Consider the following 20852-nt stretch of genomic DNA (forward strand, 5'->3'; position numbering starts at 1 on the left):
TTTCTCATCATGTCTTCACCTCAGCCTTGTCTTAGTCTCAAGATGCAGGGACTCTGGTGAACCAGATGCTCTCAATAGGTGTCTTCTCTATATCCCTCCAACAGGAAAAGATGTGAAAACACCTTCTCCACAGCCTTCCCTCTGCTACAGAGGTGGAGGGTCCTGAAGCTTGAACTAAGGACAAGGAAAGGGAGGCTTTACCTCTTTACCTAAGGTTTTTTTCTGACTTATCAGTTACAGAAGACACTTCATTGTACTGGGCAGAAGGAGACTTCTAGCACACTTTTGACCACCTTATATTTACATTTTCTTCCTTACCTTTCCAAGACAGTAAAAAGAAATTTAAAAAGAAATTAGTCTCCTATTTACGTTCATGTTACTTTATACCAAACTCACTGTTCTTAAAATGAATGAACTATAGCAGCCTGAAAGCAGTTCAAAATCACCTCTTAAAGATAATACATACATTTATTGTGAGCCAGGAAGTATCCATCAATCACTCATTTACATCACACCCTGTACCTCTAGAGCATTCAGGCAGGCAGCCTGGAAAATGCCATTATTTAAATGTAAAGCAAAATGAGGTTTGCCTAATCAACCACCATGCAATCGCATCTTGTAAGGGGATCCACGTTTGCAAAACAGAGTCCGAGATCGTTTTGTCTTCTTTATTCTTGAAAGGAAACCTACTACAGCCTGACAGTTCTAACAGTAAATGACATGTACAGAAAGCACTTCCACAGCCTGCTGCCAGCAGCTGAGCCTGCCTTGCAACAACAGTGTTGAGCACTACAGCAAACAAGTCACGACATGATCAGAGCGCCAGCTGGAACAGCTCTGCCTGGTGTTTCAACAGCTGTTGAAAAAAGCTGGGTTCGCATGCTACGGGCTGTACTACCACAGGAGCTTCGGTTGGGATAGAAGGCAAGATAAAAAGCAAGAGTACATATGCTCCGACAGTAGAGTCTTTGTAGAGTGAAAAGAAATGGTCAACAGCAAGCCGAGAAAGGAATAACTAGAGCAATATCTAGGGCAGGAGGGAAGAAGTCAGGGTTCCTCAGGTCAGATCTCTCCTCCATATCTAAAGAAAGTTAAAAAAACACAAGGCTGTAAAAGAAATTATGAAAGTCTATTAGCATGCCAAGGAAAACAACATGTCTAAGTCTGCATAACAAGCCATTGAGGAAAAACAACATCAGTAACAGGCTTCCCAGACTAAGGAGATTCTATGTGCTGAAACTCCTTTCTGTGCTGTTCGTGTTTCAATGGCTTCTCTACAGAAAATGCATTGCAAAAACCATTTACCAAAGTGCCAGAAATTACAGACACAACTCTCTCTTATACAAAATCCCAGCATATGTTTTTAGCTTGATGTAGCAAATGGTGGTCCCAAACATATTAAAGATCTGATGTTCTCAGGATCACAGTTAAGCACACCAAAAATGTGTTCCTAGGACTGGGACTCACTAAACAACTGGGACAAGAATTTTCTAAATGACAAGAGATTGTGGGGCAATGGATGGGAGCAGCCAAGTACTGCAAAATCAGAGTGATAAACAATGATTGTTCTGATCAATTTCTCTTATGAGTTCATACTCACCCGTACAACTACCACTTGTACAGACACATGTTCAGGCAGTCGAATGGGAGCCCGGAAATGCATTGCCAAAGCTACCAGAAGGTGAAGAATGGAAATCAGATTCTTGCCATGGATTGCTGCAGGGAACAAGGAAAATAAAGCAAATAAAAGAATACTGAGGCCTTATTTTAAACAAACAGCTCTGGGAAAAAGGCGGGAAAAAGGCAGGAAAAAGGCAGTGAAAAATGCCTTTGGTGAACACAGTCTTTTTTCTTTTTATCCTTCTTCCTCTTTTTCCTAAATTAACAAGGCCTACAATATAATTTTACAGGTAGCAAAGCCTGGATTCAACCCTCCCTTTAAGTTACATGCTTAACTTAGGAGTCCAAACACTTCACCTCCCTCTCTAGTCAATGAAGACAGGCAGATTCAATCACTTGCCTTCCACTGTACTGGAGAATACTGGAGAAATCTGCTTTTAGCAGACTTCCAAAGTGTTAACGTAAGCTTTCCTGGCTGTAAGAGATGAACCCCACTCACTACCTAGGTGAAGGGACTTCTCAAATTCCATTCTAACTTTTGGATTGTAACAGGCCATGCTTGAACAGAGAGCACTTTCTGCTTAGCCCGTCAGAAGCTGCACCCTCCAGCAGGATGCAGGATCCTTTTACTCTCACTGTGGTGGCCTGAAGGATTAGACCACCCTCTAGTACTTGAATGACTAACACATTTCTCCTATCTGTAGGGATTCAAATTCAGGAAGCAAACAAAAAACTTTCTAGTGAAAGCATATCCTTAAAGGAACAAATTACTTCAATTATCCCACAGCCACGTACATCTGTCCTTAAACAAAGACCATGGAAGAAGGTACCAGTTACAATCCATACATGGATGTGGTAACAGCCTCTGCGCAAATAAATAAATAATTTAAAAAAACACACTGCATCACAGAGAATATGATCAACCCATTGATTATCATACCCCCCTTGCCTGCGAAGCTGAGACAGAAAGCCTAACAGAGTCCTTACAGTCAATGTTCCACTTGATTGTCCAGCCATGGGGTCGGAGTAAATCATGGACAGCTTCCAGGACCGTTTGCAACTTTTGTTTCTGACCAATTTCAGATTGCGTCACTTCTGCCACATTCAGTTTACGGTCAGCCAATTTTTCTGTATTTGAAAAAAAAAACCAACAAAAAGAACAGGCAAAATCAGATTAAACAAGGGCCTGAGTGGGAATAACGAGCACAGAGCACTGGGCAGAGCTGGACTCTGCTAGAAATTTTCCAAGAGAATGATTTTTCCTCAGAAAGCAAAATACCTGAAAGCAAACCTTTCATCAAAGTGTGTCAATTCCAATAAAACCTGTGATAGGAAACTGGTAAGGTCTGGCAGAACATGCTCATCAATCAGGTGTCAAAATATATTACAACTTTCAGATGGGCACCAAGTTAGTAATAATATTTATTGTACCTCCCATCTTCTTTCACTGCTGAAAAGCATTTGGCACAACACAGCCTTCACGACACAAGGAATCTGCATGGGTTTAATGGACTTTTTGAATAACAAGTTAATTTATGACAAAAAAGGGGAAATATTGTGTGAACATTTACTTCAGCTTGATAAGCTTTATTTCAGGTTAGCTGAAGGTATGAATTTAAGCTAAAGCAAACTTTGTCTCCTCAAACCATCAAAAGTCATAGACTCGTATGACCCACAGATTTGTACCGGCTTAGTGGAACTAATTTAAAGAAGTAAGTTGGTACAATCTTGTCATGTTGTTATGACATTGTCACATCATGGTTGATTACTTCCAAAAATGAACTAATGTAGGAAATTTTGTAAAATGCCATTACTAAACTTTAGTTCTCTTTCTGTAATATAATTATTTGTTGCCAAAGTCTTAGACAAGTCACTCTTCTCTTCCACTGCATTGTGGCCCTTGCCAAAGACACAAGAGCTGAATTTCTCTAAAAAAGAAGAAGGAGAGCTGAGGAAGGTGGGGTAGAGTCCTCCAGCCACCAGAGCAATGAGAGCAGCTGATCTCTTTTATCCCTCCACCCTGGGGAAAACAATGGTCAAACTCACTGTACTGCTGGGACTAGGAGGTCAGGACTGGTTGAATATATTCCAATTATATATTATTATTCCAGTCTTTAAAACAAAAAAACATACTTCACCAAAACTGTTTTCACAAAGTGGGACGGGCTTCAACTCTAAACATTCTTTCAGAAACATTTCAGAGTTGTCAAAAGCTATTATTCCAATAATGGAAATATTTCTGCTCTCAAGTTCAAGAGTATGTTTCTTCTGGACATTTCACCTAGCTGAAGATATACTTATCTATTTTTTAAAAAGTGACAGAAATACAAAAGTACTTTAATAACCCAAACAGAATAGACTTGCAGGTTATCAACTTACAAATACTTTGAACATTTTGACTGTTTCTGTCAATCTACAGTAGGAAATTTTTATCAATATCTGAATAATATTAATGGGAAAAATGTTCTTTAGCCAAGATGTCTCTGAATCTTTTTTAAACTGACTACCAAAACATGTAAATATTATTTTAAATTATTTTAGATGTTTTTTAAAAAAATTATACTACAAGACTCATTTTTTTGGTCACGTGTTATGGCTCCTATCTATTCTCAGCCCAGTTTAGCCGCCAGTCAGCAAGCAGAAATTTATCTCCTTTCACCCTGACGCCTTGTGTACAAGCCACTCCAGCCTCTCTGAGTGGCACTACTTGTACCTTGATAAAATCAACTAAACAAGGAGCTCCACCTCAATCAGTCAGACAGCCATTTACTAATCTCTTACTCCAAACTGCTTCAAAATAAGCCCACTGACAAGCTGTTGTCTTTCATCTTTTTTTTGTGTCTGCCTATCAAGACAGATGTTCTTGAAACATCTCTAACACACATAAGGAATGATAACTACTGCTTGAAGTTTAATGACCCTACTTTGTTAGCCTTTCCTGCAGGCACCAGAAAAGAAGACTTGCACAACAGAGGGCTGACTTAATTCTGAGGCCTTGAGCATCAGGAGCACCACCACAAGCATGACATGCTTTGCCTCTTGCATCAATGAAACAGCACGAAGATGGATAGATTCAGTAATATAAGTCTTGCTGAAGAAACCAAGACACCACTGAAGAACAACACAAGATTGGGGCTGAGTTGTGATAGCTTCAGATCAGGGGAGAGGCATTTGCTCTCCAGTCAGAGGCTCAACAGGAAGAAAACAAGGAAAAACCAGTCCAGTTAAAGTCTCAGGCTGCAAAATGTACATGCCCACCTTTCCTGCTGTAAGATATGCTAAGTCCAACTGAGCTACAGATGTATGTATGTATGTACAACTAAGCACTTCCTAAATGTCTGCAGGCCTGAGGGTGGAACCATGGCCTCCACAGGGAGCGTAAGAAAGCAGTGATACCTGTGACAGATGGCTACAATGAAATGCACTACCACCTGCTGAAACAGCAGTGTCTATATGTTAAGAAGTACAACTGTATTCACACAAATACTCCCCAGCTAAAATTAACTCTACACCCCTGCTCCCCACTATGTCTGGAGGGTCCCAGCTGCAGTCTAACCAAGCAGTGTTAAAAGTATTCTTGTTTTATTCCTCAAGTTATTTTTGAAGAGTTTTAATTGCACACCAAGTTAATTGTTGTTAACCAATTTTAAAAGCTTGTGAATGTTCACCAAAATGCTGCAGACCTGTTATTTAAGGGGCATATGCAGAAAATTCAGTAAGCAGCATCCATTAGCACCACTAGGTCCTCTTGCCCCACTCTGACACATACATCCCACATCCCAGCCCACTCTTGAAAACATGTCATAAGTAAACTGAGAGCAGTCTGACTATCTGTCTCCAAGAAATAGCGTGGATTTGCAATGGCACTTGAAGCTTCAAGTCGCTTTGTTTGCTAAAAGCATCCCCATAAATCACTGCATCATCATAAGGTTTTCTCCATTGTGTTTCTTGCGTGAACACACACATTGCAAAGATGTAAGGGTGTTGCAAAATCACAATTGCTTAACTGACTATATCCTTTCAGGAATCATTTGCACATAAGTGCACGGCATGAGTATGTGCCTGTGGCCACACATTCTCTTTTTCTCATTTTTATCCCTAGAAGTAATTCTATCGGGACCTCAAAAAAGCTCTCAGCCCAAAAGCTTTCAGAAGCAAAGTATAGAGAAAAGTTTGGATCACATGGCTTCTGCTTGGTCCCCCAGTGTAAACATGAATCTCTTCACCTTTTTTCTGCCACATATTTCAGCTGTCTGGACTATACTTAGTCCATGAAACAGATACCTAGGAATCATCTGGATTTTCTGCCCTTTCAGCAGACAGCCTGAGAAGAACAGATGGAGAAGCTGACACTGTAGCTTTCAGTGAAACAAACTGTATCCCTGGTGAGATGGTGAGTTACTGTACAGAGCTGCTGCTGTCTGCAGCTTTCGAAGAGATTAACTTGGGCCCCTTCCAGTCTTTGGGGCCGCCTTCTCTTGTGTAAACTCACCTAGCAGCTTTTGCAGCACCTGCCCATCATAAAGGTCCTCTTCAAGCTGTTTGACAATGATTCTCTCCTCCACCAGCACATCATTAATCCAGTCAATTAGAACCTGAAAGTACAGAAAAAAGAGGCAAATGTCAAAAAACCGCTGAAATATGTTCCTTCCATTCAAGGCAGTAATCAGGAATATAAAACAGAGCAAGAGTATTTATGTATTTCCAAGTTACAGAGAAATAACAAAGAGATGCATCATTGCTTTTAATTCAGGTCTTGCAGCATGGTAATTTTAGTGCCCTCTACTTTTCCTCATTAAAATGTCTCCTCATTGCACCAATTCTAAAGCAAGTAGCAACTAGTAGCTCTGCAACAATAACCTTTGCTAGTATCTATGTTCTCCAGGTCCCAAAACTCATGTCTTACCTGTTTTATGTGAACAGCAGACCTGCCAATAGATGACAATAGTCCCACACTCCCACCAGGATCTCTACCCTGAATAGATGTGAGTGGTGTACCAGAAAGAAGACCTTCAGAGGGGAACGAGTGAACGCTCATGAACAGGAGCTAAACAGACCCACCAGCTAGATCCCCACCATTAGCAACAGGATAAGGCATTTTATCTTAAGCTATTGCAGAATACAGAAGTCTGGAATTAAAATTTTGGTCAAATGGGCCTGATAACCATTCTACAACATATATAATAGTCCCCATACGCTGACTACCATAACTATAAAAATCATTCAGTCACCTGCAAAACAGCAATGAACATAAAGAACCTTTAAAAAGAAAAGGAACAGAGTTAAGTTTTCCAGGTGCCAAAGATAATAATTTCCAAACAGTTACAGGAAAAACAGCCTTGACTGTTTGAAGTTGGCAGTAGTGCTTTCCTCTAGTTTATTATTTGGAAAATTAAATTACTTTCACAAAAACAATATAGTTCTGTAGGAAGAGATGCAATGTTAAATCCTGTTAAATCCTTGATTCTATAAGAGGAGAAGAGTATTGCCAATCACAGACATGCAAAATCCATTAACTAGAGCCACCTAAAGCAATAAGCCTCATTTAAAAATTCTGGAGTTTTTAATTTGCTTCATATAAAGTTGTGGATTCTTTAAATTCACTTTCTGATTAGATCCCATACTTCTGCCTCTTCTCGGCAGTCATGATGGCTAAGAAAGTTTCAGGGTTTTAATATACAAGAAATTGTGAAACAAAAGCAAATAAACAAAATACAGACAGGCTTGCACTGGAAAACACCCACCTTGGCAATCCTAGGAAACATGAGCATTTGAATATGTTGGTCACAAGGACATTTAAGTACTTCAGCCTGGCTACTGAGGTTCATTGGATCTACCAACCTCAGGTAAGTTTTGCTAGGCTTAGTGTCCACAAAGAAGTTTACAATCCAAATGTGAAATACTAATGCTTCATGTACCTCTAATCTTTATCTTTAGTACTTCCAAAGCATGCTGAACATGTGCAGGGCTGAAACTCAGCTCTAAAAATAGTGTAAGTGGCAAATTTTAGCCGGGTGATATGTCAACCAGCCAATTCATGGAAAGCAAGGATCAGCATCAGTACTCATGTACGTAAATCACTTTTGCCCTCTAAGCTGCCCAGAGGGATGAAAAATCTCAATAATCAAAATGACTCCTCTAAAGAGCTTTCTTTCAAAATAAAGCTTTTCTGATAAGTTATTCACTAGTCAATATGAGCAATTTGTATCAAAAATGGTCTTCTCTAGAGCAGGTAAAGGAAAAGTGGAGGTGACATTTGAAGACAGATGTGGATATACAAAGATGTGCTCTGCACCAGTATTATTGCCCCACTGCTCCCCTGTGACCTTGCAGGAACCTCATCTATCACTTGGGCCATTCCCTCTATCAGATGGCCTCCGCTGTGCGGTTACAGCTACCACCACTGTTCCAACACATGCCGCCAAGTTGTTCCACACTCCCGCATCCACCTAATGCCATTTGTTGGGCAGGAGGATCATACAGTTTCTCCCTCTCCTTCCTCTGCCTCATGCTCCCCTCCTGCAACACCTTCATGGCTTGCACTGCCAATGAACTGACAACCGCACTTCTGCTTGAGCAGCCCAGCCTGCTGGCACACCGGCTACCCCTGGCACCCAGGGTCCTGCATTGAAAGGGGTATTGCAGCACTGTGCCCTGGCAGGTACAGTCATCCTCTCACTTTGGTCATGGTCACAAGGAGCAATGCTGGGAAATCTGTCTCCTGACACATGCTCCAACATGCTCTGGAAACCATCTTGCTTCTGTGTCACACAGCCTGACATATATACCACATATAGGCAGAGAAAAATGTCAAGACAATTGCTCTTCCTGCGTTTCACCCTCTAGCAGTTCTCAGGATGCCTCTTCAGCAGCCTCTGGATAAGGTAAACTCTCCCTGCCCAGTCCTTCTCCTCTAGATTTAAAGCTAGGGTTTTCAAAAAATCATAACATGTCAGCTACCATCCAGCACAGGGCATCAAGCCTTTAGATTTCCTTTGAAAACCCCAACCAAAATTAGCTCATCAGAGATTATAGCCAGCAAAAGTTAAATGCAAGAAGATGCAGCCTAAATAAAAGTTAGCAGAGCTCTGCTCCGCAGGTGGGGAACCATGACCACATTTGCAGAGAAAACTCCAATCAGCTATTCTTGTCTCTTTCAACCTTTTTCAGGGGATAGAAGGACATTTATGGTAGAGAGCTGGAGAGAAACATTAGACAAGTTAGCAAAGGATTATCACAGCTGGAAGACAATGAGAAGAGGAATACCATCTTTCACGTCGAAAACCATTCACCGGTGATACAGAAAAGCGAGTCCTAAATAACAAGATACTTTCTTGTCCCAGATCATCCAGAAAGAGATTTTTGAAGCCTGTCAGTAAGGTGACTGCCCAGTTCCAAAATGATACAAGTTTGACACACATAGACATCAATAGAAAAACAACTGAAGAAATCAAAGTCATAGAAGATTTAGGTCTTCCATGAGATTTAGAGAGCAGACTTTCAAAAATTATCTGAAGTTCAGCTGAAATTATCATTTGATAATCAGATCCCATTACAGTCCCTATAGGAAGAGGCCAGATTTCCAAAAGTCCTCAGAAGCTTTGTTAAAGGAAGACTCGGGATGCTAAACTATTTGAAACCATTAATAAACATTTTATTTTGTCTGTCCTGTGCTGAATGGTATTGAAGTCAGAATCTAGAAAATGCCAAGGAATTAAAAGTAAAAGTCTGGAAGTACCTTCTAACGTAGGAGCCAACATCCCATTACCAAGAGTGTAGGTACACAGGAATCACAAAGTGGCTTTGGGTACAGGGTGTTAAAAAAGGGAAATACTTACACTGTGTGCTACTTAAATGTTTCAGAGAAATTTAGCACTGAAAAACTTTTGGCAAAAAAGTACATAAGAGAGATACAAATTAAACAAGGTCTAGCCATAGTTATTTTGTTATTGTAATAGTTCAGCACCTGAATGAAAGAAAAATATCCCAAAGAATATTCTAACTTCTTTAGTATTCAGACTACAACTCCAGCTCTGCTAGAAAAAATGAATTTGCAATTTATATTTAAGAAAAAAAAAAACCAAGTGGGTTTTTTTTAACAGCCCTTGAAGACTGGCAATGGGATGTGATTAAAAAACAAACCAACCAACCCCAAAAATCTGCTGTCCCACCTCTTGATTTCCTGATGGTGTCTTAATTAGGAACCTGGAACAATCTTTCTGCACAGAATTTTATTTTAGCTTTTACAAGGGAAATAAAGCACCGTATTGCTTATTGAAATGACGAACATGCAGAAATACTTTGTGTCTCTCTGCTCACAGAAAGTCAGCTCTCCAGTTCTTTGCTCCAAGCAATAGAGCAAAAAGTTCTTTGCTCTTTGCAAAGACAGAAGCAGAAAATATTCAATAACCTGAATGTCTAAAAATGTCAACAGCTTGATACAGGCAGAGAGTACTTGATGGGAAGCAGACAGAAGGTGCAGAGAGCTTTTCCTGTGCATGAAAATATGCTTAACTTTGATCTGTCTGGTCTCACACTCTACCCATTCCTTCATTTCTGTACCTGCACTTCATACATCTGCAGTTCAATATTGCCTTTTAAGCTCAGGCTACATATGCTGCATTAAATAACAGGCATAAGGGAAACACTGCAGGACTGAGGAAGTGCTTTATTGCAAAGCCTGTTCTCCCAGTATCAGCCCTAACACCATGCCTCTCCTTACATGCAACGGCTGGTGAAGCCACCACAAGATCCCACATGTAGCTAATGATCTTCAATGCACCTGAGACTCATCTTCTTGTGCAGCACTTGCGGACTCACAAAACAGCATGCTGGTACATGGAAATGTTTGTTAGGTCACTTAACTTCTCATACCTTCATAAAAAGCTGCTTTTCTATAGTCTTCTATAGTATTTGGGATTAGCAGCGTGATTTTAAAACTTTAATACAATATCCTCATGTCCTCAAAACCATGCCTGCCCTTTCATGCATATCCATACTCATATAAAACATCTCCGAACTGCGTCAAATGCTCAGACATGTGCGTTTGTAGTTGTAAAATTTCCAGCAGTGCTTTAAAATCTGACACATCCGTTTATATCATTTTTAGGACAAATGCATATGTCTGGTTAAATGAGCCACGTTGCATTACTAAACACTGGGCTGAAAACTGAAATTCACCATGAGGCAGACAGCTGAAACAAAACAGTGCTAGAAATCTAGAAGGAAAAATGAGTCTGCCTGGCTGATTTGGTTTTTTAGTTCATGCAAGATGGGTTTTTACATCAAACTTCACCAGCTTGGTGAAGCATTTTTGTTCTGCAAGCTGGCTGCTCCCATGGCAGTGAGGTACATTCAGATTTAATCTGCAGAGTTCAAGGGCATAAGGACCCCACAGTCACTGCTATAAAGTAATGAACAAAATGAAAAACAAGACAAAATACACGAACACATCTAGCACAATGGGAAAACAGGAAGCCCAGTCACCAAAAACAGCAAAGAAAGAAACCCCTGATTTCAATGACCCTTTTTCCCCCGACTTCTGGAAGAATTAGGAAGCAGAGATCGAAGATATGAAAGCTTAGCTGGCTTCAGGGTTGAGCATGGAAATTAGTATTAAAAATTCATATTCAGGCCTGGAAACTATTGACTAAGCACAAAGCACTGGCAGCCTGTAAACAAAGAGAAGGCTTCTTGTTTTCAAAAGCAGAGCACGGAGCATTTAGGAAGCATGGTTTCATCTGGTCAGACGTGAAACCTTACCGAAAGGACAGTGGCTTCATTTTGGTTTTCTCTTCACCACAGTGAAATTTAAAAAAGCCATAAAATTAGACATGGAAAAAGGTGATAATTTCTAGGACAGTGAATGATTTACTACAAATGAGAATGTTTACTCCTTTCAGGCAGTATCTAGAGCAGCAGTGTTTGGATCTGTATTAAGTTTAGATGAGGCTTTAAAAGCCAAAAGTTGTTGCGGTATCAGCTGATCTTACAGAAGTCTTTGCAGGGAGGGAAAGTATCTTGCAACTGTGACTTGCTGTCTTTTGTCAAGGCAAGGCACTTTCAGACGGGACCCAATTCTTGCAAGCTGCTGTTCTAAAATTTTGGGTTCAATTAGTAGAAGCTCTTCTTCATGCTTTTCCTACCAAAATACATGAGAAAACCCTAGGAAATCTGCCACTTACGTTAAATGTTAAAATATCTTTTCAAAGTCTCTGACTCAATTCCTACAGCCTATTAACTCTAATTTTGTTTAGGATGACAACCATCAATGAAGCTTTTGAAACTTTTACCCTTCAGCCATATCCAAAACAGAAGGGGGAAAAAAAGATTCCTTTCACCTTTACACCCAATACACAAAGAAACACACATGAACAACAAGGAAAGCACACATAGATCAGCCTCCTTTTTTTTGTTTTTAAGTATTCAAAAGAGAGCTAGAAGAACTCCCAAACACACTTCACAATTAGTGACATGGACCAACTAAGGGAACATTATATATTAATGGAAACTGAATTTTAAACAGATTCACAATAACATAGACTAGAAACCTGACTCTGACGTATACAAGAAAAAAAATATATCACAGGACACCTCTGTATCCGATCACAAAACAGCCCAAACTTGTAATTCAAATGCTTACTTTAAGTTAGTTGTGCACTTGTCACTTGGCAAATATTGGGGAATGAGTAAAAGAAGCTCACACATTTCAGACACCAGAAATAGAGTATTTTATGCATAAATTATTTTTTTAAATATATATATATATATAAATAAAACATACATGTACTAAACTGTGTTTGATTACACACAGAGCAAATGAAGCAAGGAAAAAAAGGCTGCTGGCCACAGAGGGAACTTAGTTGAACGCTTCATATTGACAAATTGTGGCCAACTATTTTTAGAATACCGTCAATGATGGCAACAAACAACACTTTGTGGCATAATTCTAGTTCCTGATGATTTTCATATGTGCAAGAGGACTTAACACAGGTATTTTAGCATCCTCAATTAAGCAGCCTTCAACAAGGGGATTCACTGTATATTTGCTTTAATAAGAGTAATGAGGCTTTTTGTTGGGGTTTTTTTCTGTTGGTCTCTCTGTGTTACCACAATGCTATACAATCTGTCTCTCCAGAGTTACAACGGCTCTGTCAAAATCACTTCCAAATGCTCACACAAGCTTGCACTGATCAATCCACTATGCATATAATTCCTATGGCATGAGGCTAGCAGAAATTAAAACAACATTTTGTGGAGACAAAGAGATATTAAAGCAGTGTCAGCAACAGATATCTCTGCTGCTTCTTTGCACTGAGATCCATTTACCCAACTGCATGTGACTGACAGAACAGAAACACTCAACTCAATGATGGCAAACCATTGGCATGTCTAACTCTGGCGTTGAAAGAAATTTGGGTTGGCACCAATGAAACTAAGTCATACTGCCAAATTTCAAAAGGCACGTGGCTCTACTGCTGCTATTGAAACATTCCTCTCTGAGGAGAAAAGAGAGAGAACCACTTTGAACCTCCATCTATTCAACTCCTCACTCCTTGCTAGTCCGTGGAGATGAAATTTCAAGCTCTGTGGGGCAGGCAGTCTTTTCTGCTGGCTGCTGCTGTATAGCACTCAGCACGGCTAATTCTCATCCAGCACTGGGGCTCTTGGAAAATGCATTAACCACTGAAGAACAGAAAATAAGGAATAAATTGCTCATTTTTTTGCATTATCCAAACTCTGTGGCATAAAATAGGTTTTGCCAACATAATTCAAACCTCTCCGTGCCTTACAGATTCACACCAACATAGTGTTAAATATTTCTCTAGCTGAATCTCTGTAAAAACTCTCAACTGCTGAGAGGTATGCAAATGATTAGCAATTACCTAAATTACATAATTTTCAAGTAGGCACTCTACAGGACACATCTCTCCTTTGAGGATGACCCCAAGGGAACAATCTCCAGTTACATGCTGTTCCCTGCACGAGCTGCTCCAGTTCAATTGGTAATACGTTACTCTCTCTTCATGCAAGTGTAAACTGGCGTAGTGAACCAGAGCCTGATTCTGCCATGTGCTGTAAGCACTCAGACACGTTCTTGAGTGCTGCTCTAGCCCTGATTTTCATTCCTCCTGAAGGTTTTCAGGTTTTTAAACTGGAAAATATAACCTTGCTAGACTATGACATCCAGGGACGGCTCACCAACTCATATTAAATTCAACAGCAAAATTCCCAATTTAAAAGCAATTCTGATCTCAGTATCAAGTCTCCTGCATCACAGAGTGCATCTGGTTCCTTCACTGCAACGACTCTGGTTCAGCTGAATTATTCATGATAATATCGCTGCTTCACTAGCAAAGAAACCACAGTACATTTTGAAAGAGTGGTGCAAGACCACCGTACCTTTTGAGAGAATTAATGGATTTAGGTACTAGCAAAGAAAGAATGTGCAAATTCACTTGATTTAAAACCACAATGTATTCCAGGTGAATTAGAATAACAAAGAAATTTGAGCACAGCTCCTTGCTAAACTCGGTTTGATGTGGTTTTGTAATCCTAAACATGTTATTGCAGTGTTAATAACAGATCACTGGGTTTGTTTTAAAGATGTACCAGGTAAGCAGTTTGCTGAGGCATTCTGTGAAGCATATGTGTGCAGCCAGGGTGCACAAGGTTTCCTGAAAGGAATGGGCCACAGCTCAACCCCCTGTCTGGAGACAGTATACACTATCCAGTTTTCAGACCCACCCAGCTACAGCTGCATTGTTGCTTCTAACAAAAATAATTTTTTAAAATAATTTTAAAATAATAAAGAGGAAGTGTGGCGGGAAGTATAACACAAGCACAAATGCTTTTTGGAAAGAGATCACATTTGTTCAGAATTGCCATCCCTTCTATTCCTGCTCAAGCTTTCACTATGTTAACAACCTCAACGACTTACTGCATAGAAAAGGTTCTCCTAAACACTAGTCCCTCAAGATCAAATCCTCCATCATACCTGGCAGAAACTATGAGTGCTGCTGAGGCAGGAATCCAAACTTCACATCAGCACAGCTGGGAACACCATTATCAACACAGGTTGATAATGTGTTGTTGGCAGGTGTCTCTAGTGACAATACAGATTCAGGACAATCTGGCCCTGCCCCAGGACACAGGTAAACTGGGGACTTTCCTTTAAAAAAAACAACAGAATATAGGGCAAGAAGAATCTCAGTTACAACTTTCCTGTACCACCAGAGGTCTCCTCATTGTCCCCTACCATGCCCTTGCTCATTTCAGTCCTACTCTTTCTTCTCCTGAAATCTCACTAATGCTTTCCAAAGCTCCTTCCCCGTTTTCATAAACAGGAGGAACCTAGGTTGATGTGCAGTGACTGCAGGTAGATTCAAGCTAAGCACTGATCCTCGCTGTGATAATCACAAGGATATAAATGGAGCTTTACTCCATAACTACCATGAGCACTCTGACATTCAGCCTTTTCTTGTTTCTCTCATTGTTGATTTTAGCCTTACCTCGTTGATGACCTCAGTTTTCACAGATACATTTCAGTAACAAGTTGTTATTCCTCAACTGTGTTCTTGGTAACCAGCTTGTAAATGACTCCGGCTCACTAGTTAAAGATTTGAAGAAGGACAAAATATTGATTTCCTACCTTGATCAGTTCTTTGAACTTGGGGTCTTCTTTTGAGTTAGGATCAATCATAGTGCGTTCCTCATTCTCCTCTGTCCAAGTAAAATGGGAAACTTTAGTGAGATCCACTTCAAATGTACACTGCTGAAATACTGCAACAATTCCTAATCATGAAGTGGCCTGTCAGCTGATCAAGAAATGACAGTGCCTCGTCATCATCTTAGCAAGGGAACATCCGATGATCAAAGCGTTAGGCATTTTTAGAGACACACAATCAACCAACCTTTGGCAGAATTATCTTTACAACAGCACATACAGACACGTGTATCACGTGCATGTTTATATGCTACCGTAGATATGGATACCAGTATTTAGGAAGTAGCTGAAGCAATTCTCTTATTTTAAATTCTGGTGCTTGCTTTCAAGTAGCAGACCTCTCCCTGCACCCTTCATTTTAGCTCCTTTAGTAGCCAAGTGGTAGCTGTGATCTAGGGTGGATCTGTTCCTTTCAGTGGAGAGCAAACGCTGGCTACTACACAAGAGGAACACAAGGATGGGTGACAGTGTCACAGCTATGTGAGGAGATCCCCGTCTCTTCAGCTAAAATAATTATTTATAAACCCCATGGATTTATCTTTAGCTGAGTCTAGACAGGCCATATGGAATCCTATTTTCCTATTGGTTTCTCAATTCCTTCCAGCATGACAACAAAGGAGGGGTTTCGGAATGACTATAGGTCAGGCCATTGCCACACTGCACAGAGGAACCCTTTAAAACCTGACAATGACCAACCTAGAGTGACTTCCTATTGCAGTGCTAGACTTCACTGCTGTCAGATGGGAAACATGACACTCGCACATCCTAGACACAAGACAGACTATACCATCTAACTGGTTACCTTAGACTTCACCCAGACATTTGGGTTCAGCATTTTCCAGGGCCTCTTATCTTTATTAAAAAAATAAGACCCTACTATCTGAACATACATGACAAATTTCCACAAACCTACGAAAAAACATTAATTCTTTTGCTGCTTTTTCTCCCCTGTTCCTTTACTTCCTCATTACTGACTAGGATGAGTCAGGCAGTCTAGTCGTAAGGAAGTGACACCCACTACACACCCAAAATACTGCTAACTGAAACCCTGAACAAGATTTGACCCATAACGGTATACGATTCACCACAGAACTTTGCTTAAGGTTCACCGGTGGTCATGTCTTTGCATGACAGGCCTTCAGGAGTGGTCCTGCATCTTCTGAAGTCATACACACCTTCAGTGGTACCCAGAAGAAATTACTGGAGACACTCCTGATCCATACATATACACAGAGCAATCAACGCTTTGCCCACGTCTCAGAAGAACAGTATTTTGCATTTCCCACTACTCCTCTAATCAGAAAATCTAAATGACTAACGCTTTTTTGTTGTCAATTTACTGTTTTATTATTTGTCTCCATGACAGCTTGCTTCAGCTAATTCCGTAGATTAAGAGACATATGGCTAGGAAAGAACAAAGTGTTTTATTCCAACAAGTTTTAAACACTTTTTGCCATTAAATTATGCTGTTGCTCTTGTAGGGACTCGGGGAGGGGGGGAACGGAGAGAACAGGAATTGGAATATTTACCTTCTTTCTACAAAGCATTGCTTGTTTTACGTACTTCTATCCTAATCACATTTAATTACTATTTTCAGCAGCTTAAAAGCTCATCTTTTCATTCAGTATCAGGTCCCATTTTGCTGTACTGTCACTTGCAAAGTGGCAGCAGTAACCCAAGGAGGAACACGGCATCCACTAGTTAACAACAGTGTAGTATGTACATTGAGACAAGGCAGTCTAAGGGTTCCACAGGAACCACAACACACACTTCTGCTACAGGCTTTCTGTGGGTTGGTCCTTTTGCACTTCAGTTCCCCATCTATATAGAGAGAGAAGATACCACTTCCTTACCAAAGAAGGATGTCTGAGATGCACTTCGCCAATGGGTTAATGGAACTGAAGTAAATCTTAAGCAGACAAATTCAGAAGTTTTTTCCATCTGATTCTTTGCAAACCTCAACTTTCTATCTACTTTCAGGATGATCACAGAAGAACTCAAGTTCTCTGCCAATTCATTGAACAAGTCAATTTTCCCATAAACTACCTAGTTTAAGTGTATCTGCATAGCTGGCACTGCTTTTTAAATTCCATTTTAGCCCTTCTGATTTCTAGTCTACATGTGACATGCAACAGTTCTCAATTCTCGTGCCCAATTCTCTCAGTTTCAACTGAGCAAATTACATTCAACAGTAAAGCAATAGATATGGGGGTCACAGTGGCCACCTTCATTAATAATCGTTTAGTCGAGGTCTGTAGCACAAACACTTTACCTAATAGTGTGTCTTCTGGATGGATGTCCATGGTGCTTGGGTTCATTGGTGCATTGATAGCATTTTTACCTTCTTCTTGGAGGTCACTCACTGGATAGAGGGAAAAAACAGAAAGAAAGACTGTAATAAATGCAAACTTTGCAGATATGTAAGGGCTGAAGAGGGTATTCATAATAAGAGAAAACATCTGGTAGATCCATTTCAAAATGGGCCCACAGTTTATGGAATTAAGAACTGCAGCCGCAGTGGAAAATAAAATCAAAGTAACATCCTTTTATAGCTTCTTATTAAACTGAGCCACGACACAACTGGCTGAAAATATTTTGCAAGAAACCCAATTCTGTGGTAAGAGCAACCTCAGAGTGCTTGTTTCTCCAGAAGGAAGGGGTGTGAGCTTTGTCTGCAGGACAACTCAGATCTAGAGCAGACAGCAAACTGTAAAACCAAACTCCTTTTCTGATAGCACGACCACCACTCATCACCACCTTTTCCAGCTGCAGAACACCAGGAACTGCAAGTTGCTACTGGCCTTATTAAAAGCCTCAGAGAATCCCAGGGAGGCCTACCAAATAAAGATGCAAATGTATTTAATTCTAGCAATGCTGCTGGCTAAAAATAGATGTAGCATGATCTGGTGAACACAAATCTGGAATTTGTGATTTCGAGCTCTTGTCCTAAACCTACAACTGTTGTTTGGGAAAGTCAGTAAAGTACCCTTCATCAATAAAATAGATATCAAAATACTCCCCTACGTCCTGCCACATGGGAGGAACTGAACTTGAGGACAAGTACCGAATAGTTCTTTAGTATCTTCACAGAGCTTGACAGTAAGAAAAGCACTAGCAATGCTATAACACTTTTACACTCTCCAAGGCACATCTCCCCCTAAACTCAGATAACGATTATTTATTATAAGATAAGCTATTGAAATACATGCATTTGAAACAGGAGACACAAGGACACCCAGTAACAGGCCCATCTATTCTGTGTTAGCATGGGCTAAGATCATTTGTGGCAGCATTTGTGGTATTGCAGTCTCCTTTGGGAGAGGTCCAAGTCCCATACTCTTTTCAGGAAAAAGCAAGGACTTCCAAATAAACAAGGTCTGCTAGACAAACTTTTCGGGCAAAGAAAAGGAGGAACAGCTAACATAGTCACAGTATGCCAACAAGCACTTCCTTCAAGAACAGCCACTATTCCCCTTTCCCACTGGAAAATCAAACCACAGTCTAATCATTTCCATGCTGTCTGCAAAGCTTACAAAATCCTGCATCAGTACTTGCTTTTTTCCTGCTTGATAGAAGGGGAAAACACAGAGATCCTACTGCCCCAGAGGAGGACAGGGAAGAAGAACACACTACAATCCCCATTCCTCTCACGGATACTTGAAACAGGTGCTTACAACGAGTTACCACATTTCTTAATTGCAGTTCCAAGATGTTAGTTAATTCTGGTTCACAGCATGATATTGAACATGACTAAAATCCTCAATTATGAAATGCTGTTCTTATGTTCTGCAAGCAACAAACACTAGTCTCATATTTTGAGACCTCATGCCTTATGAACCATGTTAGAGCAGCCGGTTAGAGCTAACACAGCACAAAGCCTGGGGGAAGGGGGGTTGCCAGGGGCTTTCTTTCTGTATTGTGTACATTCTGCAAAGGAAAGGGAAGGGAACAGCAGTCTCGACTGCAAACAGAATACAATGTCTGCAGGCTGAGATTTAACCTCCTGAATAAATGTCGTTACTAAAGAAACTCTTAATTACCCCTTTTCTGCACTCCTCATTTTCTTGGAAAACCCTCCAAACAAAAGTCAGGGAGCTAACAGGCCTCATGCAACAGACCAAACCAGCTCTAACAGCATGCCTTACCCAGCCCTGTTTGCATTGCGCCCAACTAGAGCTTTCTCATCCGAGCAGCTCCAACTGTTGTGATGCCAACAGGAATACAGCCACCAGGAGGCACAAAATCGCGCGGAAACTGGACATTACAAGTAAGATATTTAAAACACTGCTAGGACTATAAATGCCCAAATTCCACTTAAATCGGACTCCTTTTGGAAGTACCAGCCTTGTTTCTAGATGTAACTCTCTTTTCATTATTATAGCATTGCTGTCATTCTGGGAATCCCAAGTGTTCAATAAGGTCAGGGCATTGCTGTTCCTAACGCTCTGCAAATGCAGAAGCGAGCTGCTAGGTTCCTCTGGGCAGTGAATAGATGGTACTGTCTTCAGTGTATGCTATATAAACAAAATGCTGCACACATTTCAAGCCAGAATACTTTTAAATGCAGCTAAACTAGTTTTATTCCCAAAAGTTCAATTAAGATGATACACTTGCTCTTTTTTTTTTTAATGTAAAAATGATCTCCACTCTTCCTAACAAAAATATCTTGTTTCTGAGGAATTTACTAAACTGAAAGAAAACATTAATATGAATTTGTGTATTAAGCCCCCACCCCTCATGGCATGAAGAGCCACATAAAACCCTTATGCTTGCCTTCAGATCCAGTGTGGCCGGGCCAGATCCCCTAGGACCAAAACATCCTCTACTACTGCTACCAGCAAAGCATGGCTAGGTCAGCAGAAAGCCTCCCAAAACCTGCTGCCCAGGGACAGCCCTGCTTACAGAAAGCCCGTACACCAGGTCCTAGGCAGACAGCTTAGGAAGAGATTCTTGCTACAGATGTAATGTTTCCTACCTCCTTTTTTGCGCCTCTTACACAGGAGCCCTGCCATCCCGACCCTAGCAGCATGAACAGGTCACAGATGAACCGCATGAGCAGTCTGAATGCCGAAGGAGCGGCAGCAACTGGATAAGGGGCTGCCACCTCAGGACTGCCCAACCTACGTTAATTCGGGTATGGTGACACAGGAGGAGGCGCTAAGATAGCCTCCCAGCTGCTAGGTGGTGGGGGGAGCCGGGAGGGAGGACGCAGCACTTGGCCATGAACTCCCAGCCAGGAATCTCTCCCTATCCTTGCCACTTCTGCAGATAGCCAAGTGCCTCCCTTGGCCTGCTGCTGGCCACCTAAGAGCAGGCACCTCAAAGATGGCATTTTCTCTGCAAGGAGCTTCATGAGAAAGTCATCTCCACCCTCTGGCCAAAGCACAGTCAGGTTCCCCACCACGACAGCTTGCCCCAGGAACACGCTGGTCCACAGAGTAACAGCCAGCATGCAGAGCAGCAATTGCGCTCAGGAACATAAATTTGCCAGGGTATTCCCAACAAT

The 20852-nt window shown here is 40.9% G+C and overlaps 1 protein-coding gene across 2 annotated transcripts in view; it reads right to left on the reverse strand.

Annotated features, from left to right (window-relative positions):
• Nucleotides 1–20446, reverse strand: part of PARVB (parvin, beta) — a 41472-nt gene extending 21026 nt beyond the window's left edge. Inside the window, exons 1-6 of one of the 2 annotated variants that reach the window (XM_009332796.1) lie at nucleotides 20322–20446; nucleotides 17619–17708; nucleotides 15272–15342; nucleotides 6113–6215; nucleotides 2608–2748; nucleotides 1601–1671 (exon numbers count right to left, since the gene is read on the reverse strand). In XM_009332796.1, coding sequence (XP_009331071.1) covers nucleotides 1601–1671; nucleotides 2608–2748; nucleotides 6113–6215; nucleotides 15272–15342; nucleotides 17619–17708; nucleotides 20322–20358 — 513 coding nt within the window. In that variant the 5' untranslated portion in view covers nucleotides 20359–20446. Of the gene's footprint in view, nucleotides 1–1600; nucleotides 1717–2607; nucleotides 2749–6112; nucleotides 6216–15271; nucleotides 15343–17618; nucleotides 17709–20321 lie in introns of both variants that reach the window. The other variant, XM_009332795.1, reaches the window with a different exon arrangement.
• Between the last annotated feature and the right edge of the window lie 406 nt (nucleotides 20447–20852).

The sequence above is a fragment of the Pygoscelis adeliae genome, unplaced genomic scaffold (assembly GCF_000699105.1).
Source record: "Pygoscelis adeliae isolate BGI_AS28 unplaced genomic scaffold, ASM69910v1 Scaffold38, whole genome shotgun sequence".
In the NCBI taxonomy this organism is placed as follows: domain Eukaryota; kingdom Metazoa; phylum Chordata; class Aves; order Sphenisciformes; family Spheniscidae; genus Pygoscelis; species Pygoscelis adeliae.